This window comes from Globicephala melas, chromosome 1 (assembly GCF_963455315.2).
Source record: "Globicephala melas chromosome 1, mGloMel1.2, whole genome shotgun sequence".
In the NCBI taxonomy this organism is placed as follows: domain Eukaryota; kingdom Metazoa; phylum Chordata; class Mammalia; order Artiodactyla; family Delphinidae; genus Globicephala; species Globicephala melas.
Window position 1 is genome coordinate 32,659,846 of NC_083314.1, and position 19,687 is coordinate 32,679,532.

At 46.8% G+C, this 19,687-nt stretch overlaps 1 protein-coding gene across 1 annotated transcript; it reads left to right on the forward strand.

Moving 5' to 3' along the window:
* The first annotated feature begins 14,177 nt into the window (after positions 1-14,177).
* On the forward strand, positions 14,178-17,581 carry LAX1 (lymphocyte transmembrane adaptor 1). Its single transcript, XM_030872709.2, has 3 exons — positions 14,178-14,259; positions 14,934-15,019; positions 16,824-17,581. Exons 1-3 carry the CDS (start codon positions 14,178-14,180, stop codon positions 17,565-17,567), a joined length of 912 nt encoding a protein of 303 aa, XP_030728569.2. The 3' UTR covers positions 17,568-17,581.
* The last annotated feature ends 2,106 nt before the right edge of the window (positions 17,582-19,687 follow it).

Genomic DNA, 19,687 nt, shown 5'->3' on the forward strand with positions numbered 1-19,687 from the left:
CTTGGTTAGAATCTGCAGTCAGAGAACTGTGAAGCTGAAGCTTTTGAAGAAAGGATGAATTTGGAAGGATGAAAAAGAGTCAGGCTTGGCAGTCCTTTCTTTCTTTTCTTTGTTTTATTTTTTTGTTTTTAACAAAACGCCTATCGGGAAAATTAGTTTCCCGTATAGCAGCTATTCCCTATCTTTCTTCTGGGGTTCTCCAGTTCCCACCTTCCCAAAGGTTTTTGGGGAGGTTGGGAGTTTGTTTTTTGTTTGTTTTAGCTGTTCCATTCACTGGGTCTCTAGCATGACTAATAGCAGGCCTTAGTTTCAGGTCAAAACAGCTTCCTGGCAGGTCATTTAAGTTCTGAGCTCTCATATCTGAGAACACAGAACTCCTTCCAGCAACTCTCATCCAGGCACACAATCAAGTTCCCTTCTCTCTTTTAAAACAGCAAGGAGGATTTCCCTGGTGGTGCAGTGGTTAAGAATCCGCCTGCCAGTGCAAGGGACACAGGTTCAATCCCTGGTCCGGGAAGATCCCACATGCCGCAGAACAACTAAGCCCGTGCACCACAACTACTGAGCCTACGCTCTAGAGCCTGCAAGCCACAACTGCTGAGACCACGTGCCACAGCTACTGAGCCCACATGCCACAACTACTGAGCCTGCACTCTAGAGCCCGTACCCCGTAACAAAGAGAAGCTACCACAATAAGCCCACACGCCGCAACGAAGACCCAACACAGCCGAAAATAAATTTTAAAATAAATAAATTTAAAAAAAATAAAAATAAATAGGGCTTCCCTGGGGGCGCAGTTGTTGAGAGTCTGCCTGCCAATGCAGGGGACACGGGTTCGTGCCCCGGTCCGGGAAGATCCCACATGCCGCAGAGCGGCTAAGCCCGTGAGCCATGGCTGCTGAGCCTGCGCGTCCAGAGCCTGTGCTCCGCAACGGGAGAGGCCACAACAGTGAGAGGCCCGCGTACCGCAATAAATAAATAAATAAATAGAACAGCAAGGAAGGAAAGGACTTTGTCGGCTCCCCAAGGTATTTTAGGAAAAGTATGATGTTGAAGAATAGCCCAACTCTCCTGGCTGTTTGAACAGGCTGGTTCCGAAGGAGGAACGAGCCCTTGAAAGAGTCTTCTGTAGTGAGAAGTCTCGTCCCCACTTTTCCTTCCTGTCCCAGCTTGCTCGCCACAGGCACAGCCACACTGCCCTAGTTTCTTTGAAACATGTTGGGGAGAAAATAATTAATAACCAACCAAATAAACGGGCTGGGACTTATTTGATAACAAATCTTTCACAAAACAGAAATAAAGCCTCTTTCTTTCCACTGTAGCTTCCATTCCAAATACCCTTGCTTAAAAGGAGTGCAAAATACACAAAATATACACACACACACACACACACACACACACACAACTAGAGTCCTTTCTAAAGCTTGGCCCTATATTTCCCCTCTTACCTTGTCTTCGTTGGGCCCTAGAACTGTGCCTCTCTGCTATGCCAAACAGGATCTTTTTTTTTTTTTTAATTTATTAATTTATTTATTTTTTGGCTGCATTGGGTCTTCATTGCTGCGCACAGGCTTTCTCTAGTTGTGGCGAGCGGGGGCTACTCTTCATTGCGGCGCACGGGCTTCTCATCGCAGTGGCTTCTCTTGTTGTGCAGCATGGACTCTAGGCGCATGGGCTTCAGTAGTTGTGGCACGCAGGCTCAGTAGTTGTGGCTCACAGGCTCTAGAGCACAGGCTCAGTAGTTGTGGCTCATGGGCTTAGCTGCTCCACGGCATGTGGGATCTTCCCAGGCCAGGGCTCGAACCCGTGTCCCCTGCATTGGCAGGCGGATTCTTAACCACTGCGCCACCAGAGAAGTCCACCAAACAGGATCTTAAGGACCATACCTCCTAACCCCAGTGTGTGGTGAGGCATGAAGAAGAGCTACAAAGTAGCTTTCTGGCAGAGACCAGTGTTTCCTAAGACATTGGCTTCACGGAGTGTAAAGCCAGCTCAGCTCCTTAGGCCTAAATTACCATGTGGAAAAAAAGCATGCTCTTTCCTTCCATCTTTTCCCTACCCCCGCTTCTAAAAAAAGTAGTTTCTTTGCCCTCCATCTTTAATAACGGCTTGTGAATCTCTTTCTCAGCTACCACATCCTCTCCCTGTGGTCATCGGGTTTGTTTGAAACTCTCCATCAAGACTGACTGATTCCCCCACCCCCAAGTATATACACACAACTAGGAACACCCTGGCTTAAACTCTGGGCAAATCCAAGGATTACTCACTGGATTTGAGTGAGTAAGCTGGTTACCAACCAGTATGCTGGTTACCAACCCCTGACCTGGGTCTATTAGGGCACGGCCTCCATGTCACTGCAAGCAGGATAAAAATGCTATGTCCTTTACCAGCAAACTTTGAAACCCTGTTGTAAAGAAAACACACCTATTACTATCTCTGTGTTATGTTGTTAACATCCAGTTGTCCCCAACATGAACCTAAGCCCCGAGAAGCAATAACTAGCTAGATTCATAGACCAGAATACTTTTAGCCTTGACTCTTAGCCTTTTAGGCAGTGAGTTCTGGTTTCTGGACTTGCCCATATCTTGTTGGAACTAATCTCTGAAATTTATTTCAAAGAACACCTCCCAATCCTCAGAAAATACACACATAGAAGGGAGCGGTCTCTTTGGAATGTCCTCCCAGTGTCACCTCCTGGGAGGCTGGTGTCAGAACCAAAATGCCACTTCACACTTACTTAAAATGAGAATTTAAATGACCCACGTATTTGGAAACCCGAATTATAATCAGAAGTTTAACTGATGCTCATGAAGTACTTGAGCTGTCTGAGTGGCTGGCGCCATCGCACTCAGAGCCAGTTGCATCGTTCCCTAGTCGGATAGACCTGGTCCCTGAGTTCAGGCTCAGGCCCCACTTGGTTTCTCTGATGTCCCCTGTACTAACGACCATGCAGACCATCCTCCAAACAGCACAGTTGATTAGGTTAATTTTCTTGTTTTAATTCCAGATCTTCATATCCCGGCCTTATTTAAAGCAAATATAGGGAATTCCCTGGCAGTCCAGTGGTTAGGACTCCATGCTTTCACTGCCGAGGGCGTGGGTTCAGTCCCTCATCGGGCAACTAAGATCTCGCAAGCCGCTTGGCATAGTCAAAACAATTAAATTAAAAAAATAAAGTAAATATATATGAAAACTTTTGAAAGAGAACGTGAAGGTGAGGAGGGAAGGTCTGGAAACGTGATTGCCTTCAGCCACGGTTATCCAAACCCTTCATTTGAGTCAAGCATTCCTGCACCTTTTGCATTAAACCTTTGAATTGAAACTGCTGCTAATCAGGTAGGAGAGCAAAGGGGTTTGAATGTTTTTCTGCTCACCCTTTGGTGGAGGAGCTTAAACAGAAAAATTAGATAGAGTGAAATCCTGATGTGAAGTCTGCTTCTAGACTGGCTTGATTTTCCATCTCTACAATGAGAAAGTGGAACTACATCGATCATTTTCCAGTTACACTTTGAAGACCTGAGAGGGATTCCTCAGCGATGATTCAGAGCCCACCGTGTTCATTTTTTCTTTTTTTTAAGTGTTTGTCTTCCAGGTCAGCTGTAGCTTTAAAAAATGACTTAAAAGCACTATGAACTAGCCATCTAAGGTCCCCCAGCTCTGGAATGCTAAGGTTCTAATTAACAAATCAAATAATCAGTGCTGAAATGATCCAAACTTAGGTGACAATGTCACAACAACTTGTGTGATTAAACACACAAGCAAGCGGAATTGGGTTCCTGTCTTCATTGTCTCCCATTATAATTATCAACGTAAGCATAAATAATATAGAGTAATGGATTATAGTCCATTCTGCTGAGATTGTTATCTGGCTGTTCTGCTTTGGAATTTGCTGTGAAGAAGAACAGTAGTTCGGAAATCCAGAGATCTAACCCAATGGAATGGCATAAAATTAGAGAAGCAAAGTGGCTCATTTGAGCTTTGGTGGAAAGAGCTGGCCTGGGAATTAGAAGGCCTGTGTTATAATCCCAACCCTGCTGCTAATTTGCTGTGTGACCTAAGGGTCTCTCCAACTCTGACACTCTTTCTTTCTCTGGTATCTAAAATTGCTATTAATAACCATAACAGAATGTCTAGATGGTGTTTCTCCATTGCTTTATCTTCCCTGAAATGCGGCATTGTGTGTGCATTGAGCACTACTGCATACTGGGACAGTACCTGCAGGCTTCACTTGGGGCTCAGCCACTCACACCTGCAACAAAGACAAGTTGTTCCATAGCCCTTAAAGTACAAGAAGTCTGTTTCTCTTCTTTTCTAAATCAAGTCAAATCTAGCACCAAACTAGCTAGCACTGGCCAAGATCTGTGAGAGGCCTCTGCTAGTCATTTTTTATGGTCTCATCTCCTCCACTTGAATATTGGTCCACTCATTCGTTCATCAAGTATTTATTATGCCAGGCACCAATGTATGCACGGGGGATACAAGGAACAAAACAAAGACCCTGACCTTTTTGAATTTAGTCTTGTGGAGAGAAACAAAACAAACAAGTAAATACAGAGCATATGGAATGGTAACAAGGACCAAGGAGAAAAGTAAAGTGGCATAAGGAAAACAGGGAGCACAGGGCATGAGGGTTGCTCTTTTGTAGAGTGGTCGGGGAAGCCCTCTCTGACAAAGAAGACTGTGAAGAGAAGTGAAGGAAGTAAAAGGGTGAGCTAGGTAAATATGGAGAGGAAAGAGATTCAAAACAAAGGGCATAGCAAGTGCAAAGGCCCTGAGGCAGGTGCTCCTGCTTTGTTTGAGGACAGGCAGGGAAGCTAGGGATTGGCACTGAGTGACCAAGTGGGAAAGTGAAGAGATAAGTTCGGAGATGGAGGGCTGGTAGTGGACGCAAGAACCTATAAGCCAGTATCAGGTTGGCTTTCATGAAACAGGAATTCATTGGAGGGTTTTAACTGAGGATTCCAATGATCTATCTTACAGTTTAAGGAGATCACTTTGGCTATTGTGTGGCTGCAATCAAGGGAAGATGGAAGGACAGTAATGCAGCTTTAGCTAGCACACATGCCATACATGGGCCTAGGCTAATACTAAGGGATGCAGGTAAATTCAAGCCCCACTGTCATGCTGTTGTCCTTTGACACACAAAATAGTGAAAAGAAAATTCTTGTTCAGAAAAATTAAGATATATTGCTTGCCACCCCAGCTTGTTCAGGGTGCCCTAGTTAATGAAATGATTGAAATAATATTTTATTCACTCACACAAGAAGGAAACAAAGAAAACCATCTTGACCTGTGCCTTCCCCATTCCAACTTCCCAATCCTGTTGTCATGCTGCTGCCTGGTCCCCAGGCAGGCCCTCTGCTCTCAGCGCCTCCTCTGACCTGCGCTGTGCTCTAATCTGATTCTTGGTGTGACTACCCACCCTGCTCCCTCTGCTGAGGAGTCATCACCCTCCTGCCAGAGCCTCTCTGCCTGTATGGGCTCAGGGGATGGAAGCCAGCTCTCGCACAGCTCTGGGGCTGAGGGAAGACCGGGCTGTCAGCCTCACAGCTATCTATGCTCCGTGGCTCTCCAGCTGCCAGGACTCAGGGGGAGGCTGCCAAACAAAGAACTCCAGAAGGACCAAGCTGGCCGAGGTCGGCCTTCTCTCAGGACACCAGGCTTAAGGAAAGGGCTCGCTTACCTGTCGGCAGTGCCAACCCGCCTCCTCCACTGGAGCTTAGCGGAGGGGACAGAAGCTATCCCCTAGTCTGGTCACACTCCTTGCTTCCAAATTCTCCTCACTCTTCCCAAGGACCTTTGGTTGAGTGGGGACAGGGAGCAGAGAGGTGGAAGAAATATTTCTGTACTTTCTAAATCGTTTTGTCCTAATCCTGCTTTCTCACAACGTTAACTTAAAAGGAAGGTGTTCGCTGCCTTTGTTCTGTTTCAGACATGCCTGGACTGGAGAAGCCCTCCAGGACACGAGCAAATGAGCGTAGAGGCGTGGGCTGCCATTAAGGCTCCAGCTGTCATCCTGCTGCACTGTCCCAGCCCCCAGACCTTCGAAAACAAAGCCTGGCTGCAGTTGTCTTTCACACAGGGCAATTTTGGCATTTTGGGGGGCCCAGAAATACAAAAGCCACTGTTAACCCCTTCCTAGGACAAAGGAGACCCAACACAGGACGTCAGGTTGCCCTTCCTGTGAGGTGCAGGGAGAGCAGTGCAGAGATGGCTTTGTCCTTTGGCCCATTAGTGCACAGCAGGAAAAAGACAAGGACACTAATTTCTTTCTCAATATCTCACCCTGTTACACACTTAAGTCATAAATTCACAGCATCAATAAGCACCTGAGAGAACTTCTCCAGTCAGGCACCGTGCCAAATGCCAGAGATGTAATAACTTAAAACACAGTCTCTGCCCTGAGAGGGTTCAAAGTCTACTTGGGGAGACATACATTTAAACAGCTAATCCCAACAACTGAGAGGTGCTATTACACACGGTGCCACAGAAGAGCAAGAATCCAGTTCCAGGTGCAAAGGGCTTCACAGAAGTGGTGATGCTTAGGGCACATTTTTTAAAATAACAATTTTATTTTTTATAAAAATGACACTTGGGCTTCCCTGGTGGCGCAGTGGTTGGGGGTCCGCCTGTCGATGCAGGGCACATGGGTTTGTGCCCCGGTCCGGGAAGATCCCACATGCCGCGGAGCGGCTGGGCCCGTGAGCCATGGCCGCTGGGCCTGTGCATCTGGAGCCTGTGCTCCGCGGCGGGAGGGGCCGCAGCAGTGAGAGGCCCGCATACCGCAAAAAAAAAAAAAAAAAAAAAAGACACTTGATCTTTGCAATAATTCAAACAATGGGTCCAAAAAAGAAAACAACAAAACACCTCAAGCCCCACAACCCAGAAATAACCTGTATAAACTCTTAAAATGTGATTTTATTGGAATTCTACAAGAGAAAAAGAATCCGCTGGTAAAATGAAGGAACTAGTGCAAAGGCCTAGAGTCCGAAAGTAACAATGAGCCGGGTCTGCTTGGAGTGCAGAGTGCCTGCAAGGGGGTGGCCATCCAAGACTGACCACGGCAGGAGAGCTGGGACCGCTTCTGTTTTATGTGCAAAGCCAGTGCCTGGTACCGTGCAGTGGGAGTTGTCCCAGAGATATGTGCTTAAAGAATAAAGGACCACGCAGAAGGTAGGCAGACTAAGCATCGAGAAAGGAAGAAAGGCTTGAGAGAGCAGTCCATTAAGTGTAAAGAAATGAGTCTCATGCATCAGGAGATGACATGATAGTAGCAGCCCCATTTAATGAGCTGTTGCATAGCCAAGAATTTTTCATTGTTCGTCCAATTAATTCTCACAACAGCATTACCTAAACACTATTATTATCGTCATTTTGCATCCAAGGAAACAGCCAAAAAGATTAGAAGACCTGCCCGACATCACCCAGGTAGTCATTTAAGATCTGATACTCTTAACCCAGCGCTCTGTCTTTCCTGAGAGGATTCTGAACGATTTTTGGTATTAGCAACAACGTTTAGCGTGTAGCCCCGCCCCCTCAAAGGGCTTTGCTTGCTTGGATGGTTAAGTTCTGTCTATTTAAAACCAATCTTAATACTTTAGAATCATATGTCACATTCAACCCCTCAAGTCACTGAGTGGTTAAAAGCCAACACTAGAGCAATCAGGTTTAAAACACATACGCTGTCACCCAGGAGTGAGTAGTTTTCTTCCGCTATCACGATGAATAACTTAGGGTATCTATTTTGTGTTTTGAGTGGTGGGTTTGATTGGTTTACGTACCATGGGGAGGGAAAGAACAGGGGAAAGTGATGCAGCCAGGGCCTGGCAACCAGAGCTCACTCTGAAGCCTGGGAACTTTCTATGAGGAGGCTGTTTCACTCAAGCGTGGGGCCAGGAGAAAAGCAGAAGACCGGAGAGATTAGTCTAACTAAAGCAGACTGGGTAGATAAGATAACATGATAAGACCTTGAGATGATCACAGGCAGGGGGAAGTTCTTGAAAAAAAAAATTTTTTTTAAGTAGCTGTCAGTGTGCTGAGGTTTGGTTCTATCTGCACTTCCCATGTACCATCTTCCAAGTTCCCAGTTCACACACCATCCCCTATTGGCACCAATGGCTCCGGACAGGCCTGTAGAGCCCTCTCTCTTCCTTCGGTCCCAGACACAAGTGTGATGCAGCAATGGATCTTCTTCCCCTGTGAGGAGTCCTAGTTCTTACTCAGACCCATCCAAAGGAGAGGCGGACAGAGACCCAGGTTCCAGCTCTAGAACCAGCTGCCTCTGAGTCATCTCTACTTCCTGCCAGGTAAGGCTACTTGGAGGGAAGGCAGCGAGGGCCTGCACTGGCAGAGCCCAGAGGAGAGCTGGCCAGGGCCAACCTGCAGACCTTTCCCCTGGGGGCCTTCTGGGAGCCTGGACACAGGGCAGGCACCGACACCTCAGGGAAGCTGACTGAGGCCTCAGTGTCCGCTGGGATGACATAAGGGAGAAGCATGTTAGACTTCCCTGGTGGCACAGTGGTTAAGAATCCACCTGCCGTTGCAGGGGACACGCGTTCAAGCCCTGGTCCGGGAAGATCCCACATGCCGCAGAGCAACTAAGCCCATGCGTCACAACTACTGAGCCCGCGTGTCACAACTACTGAAGCCCACATGCCTAGAGCCCGTGCTCCGCAACAAGAGAAGCCACCGCAATGAGAAGCCCACACACTGCAACGAAGAGTGGTCCCCGCTCACCGCAACTAGAGAAAGCCTGCGCGCAGCAATGAAGACCCAACGCAGCCAAAAATAAATAAATAAAACAAATAAATTTATTTTAAAAAAAAAAGAGAGAGAGAGAAGCATGTGATGAGGCACTGGCTGGCTTCCCTGCCATCCAGCTGGGAATTCATTTCCTTGTGGAAAGTGACATCAGAAGCTCTTCTTCACTAATAGTCTTAGTGGCCCCTTCTCCTTGGACTCTCCCAAGATGAAAGAGTGTCAGGAAATGCGTAAAAGGAAGAGGGGGAGAAAGCTAGAAAAAAAACTTTGAACAATCTTTGAAGGGACTTCCCGTGTGGCACAGTGATTAAGAATCCACCTGCCAATCTTAACAAGAAAAGAAATGGTTCTGAAGAACCTAGGGGCAGGATAGGAATAAAGATGCAGATGTAGACAATGGACTTGAGGACACAGGGAGTGGGAAGGGTAAGCTGGGACGAAGTGAGAGAGTGGTGGACATATATACACTACCAAATGTAAAATAGCTAGCGGGAAGCAGTCACATAGCACAGGGAGATCAGCTCAGTGACCACCTAGAGGGGTGGGATAGGGAGGGTGGGAGGGAGATGCAAGAGGGAGGAGATATGGGGATATATGTATATGTATAGCTGATTCACTTTGTTATAAAGCAGAAACTAACACACCGTTGTAAAGCAATTATACTCCAATAAAGATGTCAAAAAAAAGAATCCGCCTGCCAATGCAGGGGACACAGGTTCGATCCCTGGTGGAGGAAGATCCCACGTGCCGCGGAGCAACTAAGCCCGTGAGCCACAGCTACTGAAGCCCACGCGCCTAAGCCCGTGCTCAGCAACAAGAGAAGCCACCGCAATAAGCCCGTGCACCACAACGAAAAGCAGCCCCCTCTCGCCACAACTAGAGAAAGCCCGCGTGCAGCAACGAAGACCCAACGCAGCCAAAAGTAAATAAATAATAAATTTATTAAAAAAAAAACTTTGACGTTTGGGACACTTTGGGTAGACACGGGGAGTGAATCTTCCAGCTTCTGAGACAGGTGCACAACAGGCCAGACTGGGATGGATCTTCTCTTGAAGAGCCCTGTAAGCAAGCCAGCCAGCGGCCGGGGGCCCTGAGGGCAGGCCCCCGGGGCCATGTCAATCCTGCTTCAGCTTCATTCTGGGGCTCATACCCAGAGCAGAGGTCCTCAAAATGTGAAACACAGACCAGTTCTGTGAAAATCACCTGGGAAGTGTTTATGAAAACCACCAGTCCTCCTCTGCCCCCTCCACCCACGTATCAGCAGCTGGTGCCAGAGATCTGCATTTGTTTCTAAAAAGCACCTCCCAGTGCTGAAACAAACATTGTAAATCTGGAGGCTTATAAAACTCTCCGTGTCTCAGAAACCCAGGGCGAACAATCACAAATCCCCCACCACCTTGCCCCATCTTGAATCACGCTCCCCCCAGAACACAGCGCGCCGGGCAGCCCAGGGAACGGGGTGCAGACATGATTGCTTCTACCTTATTAAGAGCTGAGCAGCCTTTCCTGGGCCCCATGCTTCATTAGCACGTTGGTGGTGTTGCTTCCTGTAGCTGACTCTCTGTTTCCATTCTGGCAAAGTGTTTGCTCTCTTATCTCTGCTTTGGGGGTTGGGGGAAGATGAGCTTCTCACGGAGCCTGTCTCTGCCTTCTTTGCAGTTTCCCCATCAGTGCCCCTCACATCCCCCTCACAAGGCAGAGACCCTGGCTTCCCCCTGAGCCTTGCTGCGGAGCACCACACCCAGAGGAGCTCGCCCCTCCTGCAGTCGGCATCGCAGCTACATCCAGGTAGAACCAAACCTGTTGTTTCATATTTTGGGTCAAGTCAGCCTGACATTTAAGGGATAGAGGCAAGGTAGGGAGTTGATTGGGGGGTAGAAAGTTCTAGAAAGATAGATGGGAAGCTTTAGAAAGAAAGAAAGAAAAACCAATAGACTTTATTTGTGAGGGACTTTGGTAAATAAAGATTTACGAAGATGAATTTTGAGAGTAAAATGTTGTATGTTAGGGAATGTTCGGAAGACATGGAGACCAGGAGGCGTTCTGTCATTTTTATCTACTAAAAAAAGTGGTTATACCACACAGGATTATATGTAAAACACAAACCAATTCTGCCTTTTCTCCTAGGAGTCAGCAATTTAGGAAGAGCCAGGGAAAGTGGCAGACAGGCTGGCAAGCAGATGACGATTAAGAGAAGGCTTAGAAGGAGGAGCTGAAGCCAGAGACGGTCCTGGGATAATGGATGTCACCATACCGACCCGCTCAGAAATCAGAGCGAGGACCTCACAGCCCAGCACTCTGCAGGGAACCCTCGGCAGCCCAGACACGTAAGTGGCCCAGGTGGTGAGCTCTCCCCTCCCCTGATTTAGACAGAGGGCCCTGGTCTACCCTGGGATGCTTCTACCCCAGCAGCATTGCCACCCCTCACCAGGGTGGTCCCCTGAGACCAATAAACTCTAGACTCAGAGAAGTTTACTCAGAACTGCTTGGAGGAAAGAAATGGGTATTGAGGAGAAAAAGGAGTTGATAGGGGGAGACAAAATATGATAACACAACATTTCCTTAGAGCTGGCTGCCAGCCTGGTTGGATTTCTCACGCTCAGAGGTCCTGATTGCTGTCCTCGATCATTACTGTCTCAGGTCCCACCAATCACTCCTCAAAGAAATAAAAACAAAAACTAGTTCCCACTCTGATGGAAACAGAAAGCCCACTTTTTTCATGTGTTTTTAGGCCCTAAAAACTTGCCATGAATAAAAATGGAATCATAGATATCATAAAGATATATCCTTAGAACATAAAACCCCACAGAACTAATCGTAGATGTAAATTTTACAGCTAAAACTTCAATATTATATTAAATAAAAAATCCATCAGCCATTGAAACTTTGACAGTGGGAGGTATAAGTTTCAGTGCTATCATAACAGCACAGCTCAAAATAATAAATTTTAAATCACTGTAGTTTGGGGCGGTAAGTATCATTACCATGACAAACAAATACATGTCACTTGCAGGTGGACAGAGGCATTGATGGGGAATGAATTCATAAAATGTCAGAACCCTGCAACTCCCCCGGCAAAAAAATCCTATCTCTATATTCATTCATTTGTTTGATAATTTACTCATTCATTCATTTAACAAATATTCATAAGGCCCCTACTGAGTACCAGGCACTGTTCCAGGCACCAGGTGAACCAGACAGACAAGTTCATGACCTCCTGGAGCTTACAGTCAAGTGGGAGAGTCAGATAGAAACAGATGAACAAATGCATGGATAACATAATGTCAGTCAGTCGTAAGTGCTCTGAGGAAAAACCAGGGCAGAGTAAGAGGACTGAGAGTACGAGGGAGGGTGTGGCCAGGAAGGACCTGTCTGAGGAGGTGACATTTCAGAAGAGACCTGAGTGAAATGAGGGACTGAGCTGTGGGAGAGGAAGCAGCAGGTCTGAGAGACCAGACTGCTTTGCCAGGAACAGCACAGAGTCCTGGAGGTCAAGGTCAGAGGGAAAGTGGTAGGAAATGAGGTCAGAGGCAGGCAGAAGCCAGAACAGAAGAGGCCATGAAGTTCTCACTGGGTAGGGACTATGGATGTTATCCCAAGTGTGATAGGAAGTCATGGGGGGTTGCAAGCAGAGGAGGGACGTGATCTGATTTACCGTTTAGAGGATCACTCTGGCCCGAGCATGAAGATAGTGTGTTGGGGCCAAGAGTGAAAGCAAGGAGACCCATTAGAGAGGTTCTTGCAAAGGTCCACATGGAATGCACGGTGGTTCAGACCAGGGTGCTGGTAATGGAGGAGCAAGAGGTGACTGGTTTGGATAGATGCCCAGGGATGAGCAGACAGAGTCTGCTGGTTAACTAGAAGTGGGGTGTGAAAGAAAGAAAACATTCAAGGATGGCTCCAAGGTTTTTGGCCGAGTCATTAGATGATGGGAAACACCAGAGGGGCAGGTTTGTGGGGAGAGAGCAGGAGTTCTGTTCCAGACATTTTTGGTTTGAAATGTCTATTAGGCAACCTTGTGGAAATGTCCAATACAGAGTTGGGTAAACAAGCCTAGAACTCAGGAGGACAAAAATCTTCCCTGATAGATGACCTGGTTTCTAGTATCTGGGGGAGCAGGTCTGCTAGTGAGTCCTTCTGTAACATCAGTTGGCTGCTTCTTATAGGCAAAGCAGAGCAGTAACTCCGTGCCTGCCTGGGAACTGCAAGTAACCCAGAACTTGCTCCGTGCATTTGCTAAATTCCGCAGAACAACAGAGTGTTGCTTGGAGACCAGCTCCACAAGTTGGTGCTACAGGGGTTATTCAAGTGCAGGCAACATGAACTCTTGTCCCAGAGCTGCTCCCTAATTGTAAGTTGGGTAATCTTCTCCTTCAGGCAAGACAGAAAGCCCAGGAGCAGCGAATGGGGGAAGCGGGAGCAGGTGGACTTGACATTACAAGTTTGGAAGACAGTGTGAAGCCATAGAAAGAAGAGTCTTTGGGCCCAAACAGACCTAGACTCACGTTCCATCATGCTCTTTCCTACCTGTGTGATCTTTGACATGTTACTCTACCTTTCTGAGTCTAATTCTCGGATTCCTTGGTCACAAAGAGAAATGGGATTGTTGTACAGATTAAATAAGGTTCACATGCAAAACACTGGCATCCAGTAGGCATTCAAAAAGGATAGGTCCCTTCTCCCATGTCCTATTTCCCTCTCTCCAAGGGAAGATGACCCTCTCTTCCACCATCCAGCCCAGCCCACCTCAGTTTCCTTCACCGGGCTCTCATTCCAAATCCTCAAGCCCTACCTCCTAAAGGAAGCATCTTCTCCAACTTCCCACCCTCCTATGGCTGGGTCATGGCGTCTGGTTTTCCTCGCAGAGCTAAAGACCACAACAGCAGCATCTTTTCTGGGTTTGCGGGACTCCTTGCCATCCTCCTGGTTGTCGCAGTTTTCTGCATCCTGTGGAACTGGAGCAAATGGAAGAAGTGTGAGTCCCTTGTTTGTCCGAAGTTGAGACACACTAGGATCAATCAACTAGCCTGGTATTTAAAGCCCAGTTTACCCTCCAGAGATAAACTGTTGAGCTGGGCAGTCCTCTGTTCTTACCTGACACACGGGTCATCGTCTCCCTTGGGATCCTAAGCTGTGACTCCATAAGGCTCAGTGCTGAGTGGAGTTCCATTTCGAAAGTCATTGCCCTGGTATCCCTGTGCCCTGCTTCTGTCCACTGAGTCCCCTATGCTTCTAGCTCAAAGGGAATTGGTCAAGTCTGAAAACGTATTTTTCATGATACATGGTGAGGGTGGGCAATATTTTCAGGGACCATCTCATCCCCAAGGGGCCCCGCATTCTGTGCAGCTGGGCCCAGCCATGACCTCCGTGTCTCTCATTGCCTTGCAGGGCGAGTTCCTTACTTCCAAGTTACCGTCATGCCCTTGTTGACTCTGCCTCGACCCAGACAAGGAGCCAAAAATATTTATGACCTCTTGCCCCGAAGACAAGAAGAGCTGGGTAGGTTTTTCTTTCTAATCCATGGAGTCCAGACCTACAGAACTTCTACCCCCGGAATGTACCTCTCACCTGGACGCAACTTTCTCTAAAGTTGCAGACCTTTCTGCCCTTCAGGGAGCATGAGAGAGAATGGGATAGATAGACTGCAAGATGCAACTCCAGTGGGGGCTTGGAGAGCTCGAAGAAGGGAGCGGGAGGTCATCTGGGTTGGGGGTTTTGTTTGTTTCTTTTTCCAATTTCATTGATAAAAAATTGACATACATCACCGTATAAGTTTATGGAGTACAGCATTATGGTTTGATTACATAGACAGCAGCTTTGGTTTTTCTTGACGTAAGTTAGCAGGCGACAGCTGGGTACGTCTAGCATTGGGAAAGACATACAGAAGGAGAAAATGGCCTCCAGCCTCAAGGCAAGGAGGGTTCGCCCCAGGAGCCTCTTTCCCAGTCTCCTCAATTCCTGTGCTAGTGTCCTTTTGTCCTCAGCTAGCCGAGGAGGGTTCCAGGTCTCCTAGCACATCATCCTTGTAGCTCTGACCCTCTCCCCACAGAACGCCAGGCCCCAAATCCCAGACATCACACAAACCCACTTCACCCAAGATGCAGGAATTGTACAGGCTGAAGCACTCGGAGGACTGGCTGACTACGTTCAGGGTTTGTTCTCTGTCCTTTCAGGAAGACATCCGTCAAGAAGTATTCGTATTTTCAGTACCGAGAGCCTCCTCTCCAGAAATTCTGACAGCCCTCCCTCCGAGCATGTGGTAAGAGCCAAGTGAAATGACAACCCGTTTGGGAGAAATGATATGTCTCTGGCAGAAGAGCTGAAGTGCAAGAGTGCTAGGTCTTGGCTCTAAGCCTCTGCAAACAGCATGTCCTTTGGCACACACACACCACCCGCCTGCCCCCCACCCCCGAGGCCCTATTAATAAATTGGGAAGACTAGCCTCAGGACTTCCCTACCACCCAAGGCAAAAAATTTAGAAAGAGAGGAGCAAGCACTTGGGATTTTAGGAAAGGCACCAGGGCACGTGTATTCAAGGACACGATGTTAGAACTGAAATGTGTTTTCCAAATGAGTGTTGTCCCCTTCAAAGTAATCACCTTGGGAGGGTACCGAAATATTCCAACAGTGCTGTTGGTACTCAAAATACTCTTAAAGGCCTACTTTGACAATTACTTCTGAGCCTATGTCTAATTGTTTCAATCCTCCTCCATAGCAGAAATACTCGTAAGTTCACTCAGCACTGTAACTGGTGTAGAAAACACTGAGCACGTCGGGGATACCTTTGAGGTTACAAGGGGACCATTACAATTAATAACAATAATCCCTTGTGTCTTGTAGTCTGGCTCTGAAGGCAGCTCCCCAGGAGGAGTCACACCAGAGACAGTAGAGGGACTATTTTGAAGATCAGGGTGCTTATTTCCATAGATAAGTTCTCATTAGCTTGTTAAAAGAATCAGTTCCTTTGGTTTTGTGACCATCCTTGGGTAAGTACAGCCATGCTGCAGCGGCTGCTAATTCGGTTGTTACCTAGCCTTTCTTCACCCAGGGGCTTAGGTTGATTACCATGCGGCCGCTCCATGTTGCCACCTTTGCTTCCCCTTCCTCTTGCATGTCCCATCCTTGGGCTCTGCTCCTGCTTCTAAAACTTCCTGGGGCAGCAAGTCTAAGGGGCTGATAAAAGGAAGAGCGGAGGAAACTCCACTGCTAAAGCGACTTCTAGGACTCAGGGGGGCCCTGAGGGAATTTTGCATCTAGAGTTTAGATTTCAAACTGGCTTAAGCCCACAAACATGTTTGGATTGTACTCTGTAGTGTTTGAAGGACATTTTGAACCAGTTGGCAACATTCAAAAACCTAAAAGATTTCATATTAAAGTCCAGATGTCCAGCTTTTCTTGAAAATCAGAAGTTCTGGAAACAACAGACTAGCATCTCTAATTGGCCATAAGCAGCTGACCTGCGTGTCAGCTGCCCCTATACTAATATAACAACAAGCATTTTTTAGTGTTTTCTTTGTGCCAGGAGCTATTCTAAACACTTTACGGTCCGTAATCCATTTACTCCTCACAAAACCCTCATGGTGTAGATATTATTATGATTATACCCATTTTATAAGTTAGGAAACTAAGGCACAGTGAGATTAGGTAACTTGCCCAAACTGAGCACAGAGTGGTAAGGCCTGGGACTTGCACCCTCAGTCTGAGCCTAAGCCTCTACCTTTAACCACTATGCCGCGCCTCAGTGTGCTCTGGGGTGTGGCAGGCTCTCTCCAATTCCTAATACTTCCCCCACTCCCCATTGAAACCCCACAGTGTGGCCAAAAATCTGTTGCAATTTATTGTCAAATTTACACTGCTGCTTTCCTTAAACTCAGCCTACTTCACTTATTCCTACCTAGCATCTGAAGCCTTGAGGTTTGAGATCCCTGATTCAGACCTTTTCTCCAAAGTGAAGAACTGAGAGGAAGAACCATTAGATGTAGTAGTACTGGGCAGGGAAGAAGAAAGGTTTTGTCCATGTTTCTACTTCTATCCTGTCACTGGCTTTTTCTTCTTACTCATAGCCCTCCCAAGCAGGTGATGCCCTCCATGTGCACAGAGCCCATACTCATGCCATGGGGTATGCAGTGGGCATCTATGACAATACCATGGGGCTCCAGATGTATGGAAACCTCACTCCCTCAGCGCACTATGTCAATGTCAGAGCTTCAAGAGATTGCCCAAGCACTTCTTCAGAGGATTCAAGAGATTATGTCAATATCCCCACAGCAAAGGAGATTGCTGAGACTTTAGCTTCTACCAACAGCCCTCCTGGGAACCTCTTCATCCTCCCAAGTTCCAAGGTGCTGGAGTTGACTGAAGAAATAGATGAGGGCTGTGGGAACGCCAGTGACTACACCAGTTTGGGGTCTCCAGGAACTGAGAGCAGTTATCCACTCAACGATGGCGAAGGGTCTTCTCAGACCTCAAATGATTATGTCAACATGGCAGTGTTGGATCTCGAGACCATCCAAGGGAAGCAGCCCTGGGGAACTTTTCAGTGCTGCAGAGATTATGAAAATGTACCACCAGATCCCAGTGGAAACCAGCAGCGGGAGGAGAAGGAAGCCACATCCTCAAACACAGACCATGTAGAGGGCAGGACAGATGGTCCAGAGACCCACATCCAACCTGTCATGCAGTCAGGGAGTTTCCTGGCCTTAAAGGATTATGTGGCCTATCAGTCATCTGCACAGAGTGAGAACAGTCAGATGAAACATGGAGAAGAGATGTCAAATGAAGACTCTCATGACTACAAGAATGTGTGAGCTGCCAAGGTAGGAGCTAGGGACTTTGAGCAGGGGCCTGACACATGGCTCCTTCCTGATGAATTAACACCCAGCCACCCAGCTGGAAAGTCACGTGGAGTGGTCTATCCTGCCGGATCCATAGCCATTACAGGGTCTAGTGAAGACCCTTGACCACCCTTGTATTTCAGTGGATTCGTTTGGTTACGCTAAAAAGAAGCTGAAATGAGTACGGAGCTAAGAGGCTCACAAAAGCAGAGGTTTGAGAAAGTCAGAAAGAAATTCTTCTCAGGCAGGGTGCTGTTACCTCTCATACCAACTTAAGAATGCTGAAACTGCCTTATAGGTCTGTGCGGAGGTTAAAAATGGAAGAGTGCTTTAGTACACAGTGGAAACATGAAGTAGTCTAAAATCATTACCTTCACTAATACCAGCAGGCTGCAAAGCAGGAATACAGATTATTTGGTAATCCAGGCAGAGGCCAAAAGGAACAAGGAAGTTGGGCTGGGGTGGGGGGACAGTTTCCACTCTAAAATGAGTGTGGACAACCAAACGCTGGAGAAAATGCAGAACAATAGGAACTCTCGCTCATTGCTGAAGGGATTGCAAGGCATAACATTCACTCTGGAAAACTGTTTGGCAGATTTTTTTGTTTGTCTTTTTTTTTGTGGTACGCAGGCCTCTCACTGTTGTGGCCTCTCCCATCGCGGAGCACAGGCTCCGGACGCGCAGGCTCAGCGGCCATGGCTCACGGGCCCAGCCGCTCCGCGGCATGTGTGATCCTCCCGGACCGGGGCACGAACCCGCGTCCCCTGCATCAGCAGGCAGACTCTCAACCACTGTGCCACCAGGGAAGCCCATTTGACAGTTTCTTATAAACATAAACCTATTATACAGCCCAGTCATTCCACTATTAGGTATTTATCCAAGTGTGAAATTTGTATTCACAAAAAAACCCATACAATGACTGTTTATAGCAGCTTTATTCGTAATTGCCAAAATCTAGAAATAACCCAAATGTCTTTCAACAGGTGAATGGATAAACAAGTGTCCTATACCCACACGATGAGTTTATCCACACTCAGCAGTAAAAAGGAGTGAAGTAGGTTCATGCAACAACATGGACAAATATTAAACGTATTTTGCTGAGTGATAGAAGCTAGACCTAAAAATCTACATATTGTATGGTTTCATTTATATGACATTCTGAAAAAGGCAAAACTATAGGGGTGGAAAACAGATCAGTGGTTGGCAGGTTTGGGGAGAGGGAAGGGGTTTACAACAAAGAGCTGTACAAGGGAATTTTTAGGATAATTGTTCTGTATTGTACTATGATGATGGATACATGACTGTATTCATTTGTCAAAACACACACACACAAAAAGCTGTATAGCACAAAGGGTGACTTTTATCATATGCAAAATTTTTTAAAATTCACCACGCTGTCAGGGGAACCCACAATAAAATGCAGATTGTAAAAAATGAATCTAACTGTTTCACAAATGTATGATATAATCTCACTGAAGGGAGTGGGGGAAAAAATGAGCTGGCCTAAGTAACTTTGGAAAACAATGTTTTGCTTGAAACTGTAAGCTAAAGACACAAAGAACTGAAAACAAACACTGCAGTCTAGTTGGTAAATTTGTAGGGCATACTTGAATTGAACAAATAAGTAAATATATTACAGGTAGGGAGAGGCAGGTTTCTTGCTGTCAGAGAAAGAAGTGACAAATAAGCAAGTAGAAAAGGAAATATAGACGTGTATATACATAGGCTAGTATACATATATACTTCCTAACTCTGTCCACTGGAGAGTCTAGCAGCAATCATGGTCCAGTAGTAGTGAATGCACTTAGCTCTCAGACCTTGGTTTCTAAACTTGGTAGACACCACGTTAACCATGTGATCAAGGTCAACTCACCAGTAATAAGTTATACTGCTATATGATCAAGGAGAAGGGTACTTCACCGCCGTGGTATTCTTCCCCCAAATCCACAACCCCAGTCTTATCATGAGAAACATCAGAAAACTCAAATTGAATGACATTCTACAAATACCTGACTGGAACTCTTAAAAGTGTTAAAGTCATGAAAGACAAGGGAAGACTGGAGAAACTGTCAGACTGGTGGAGACTAAGAAGA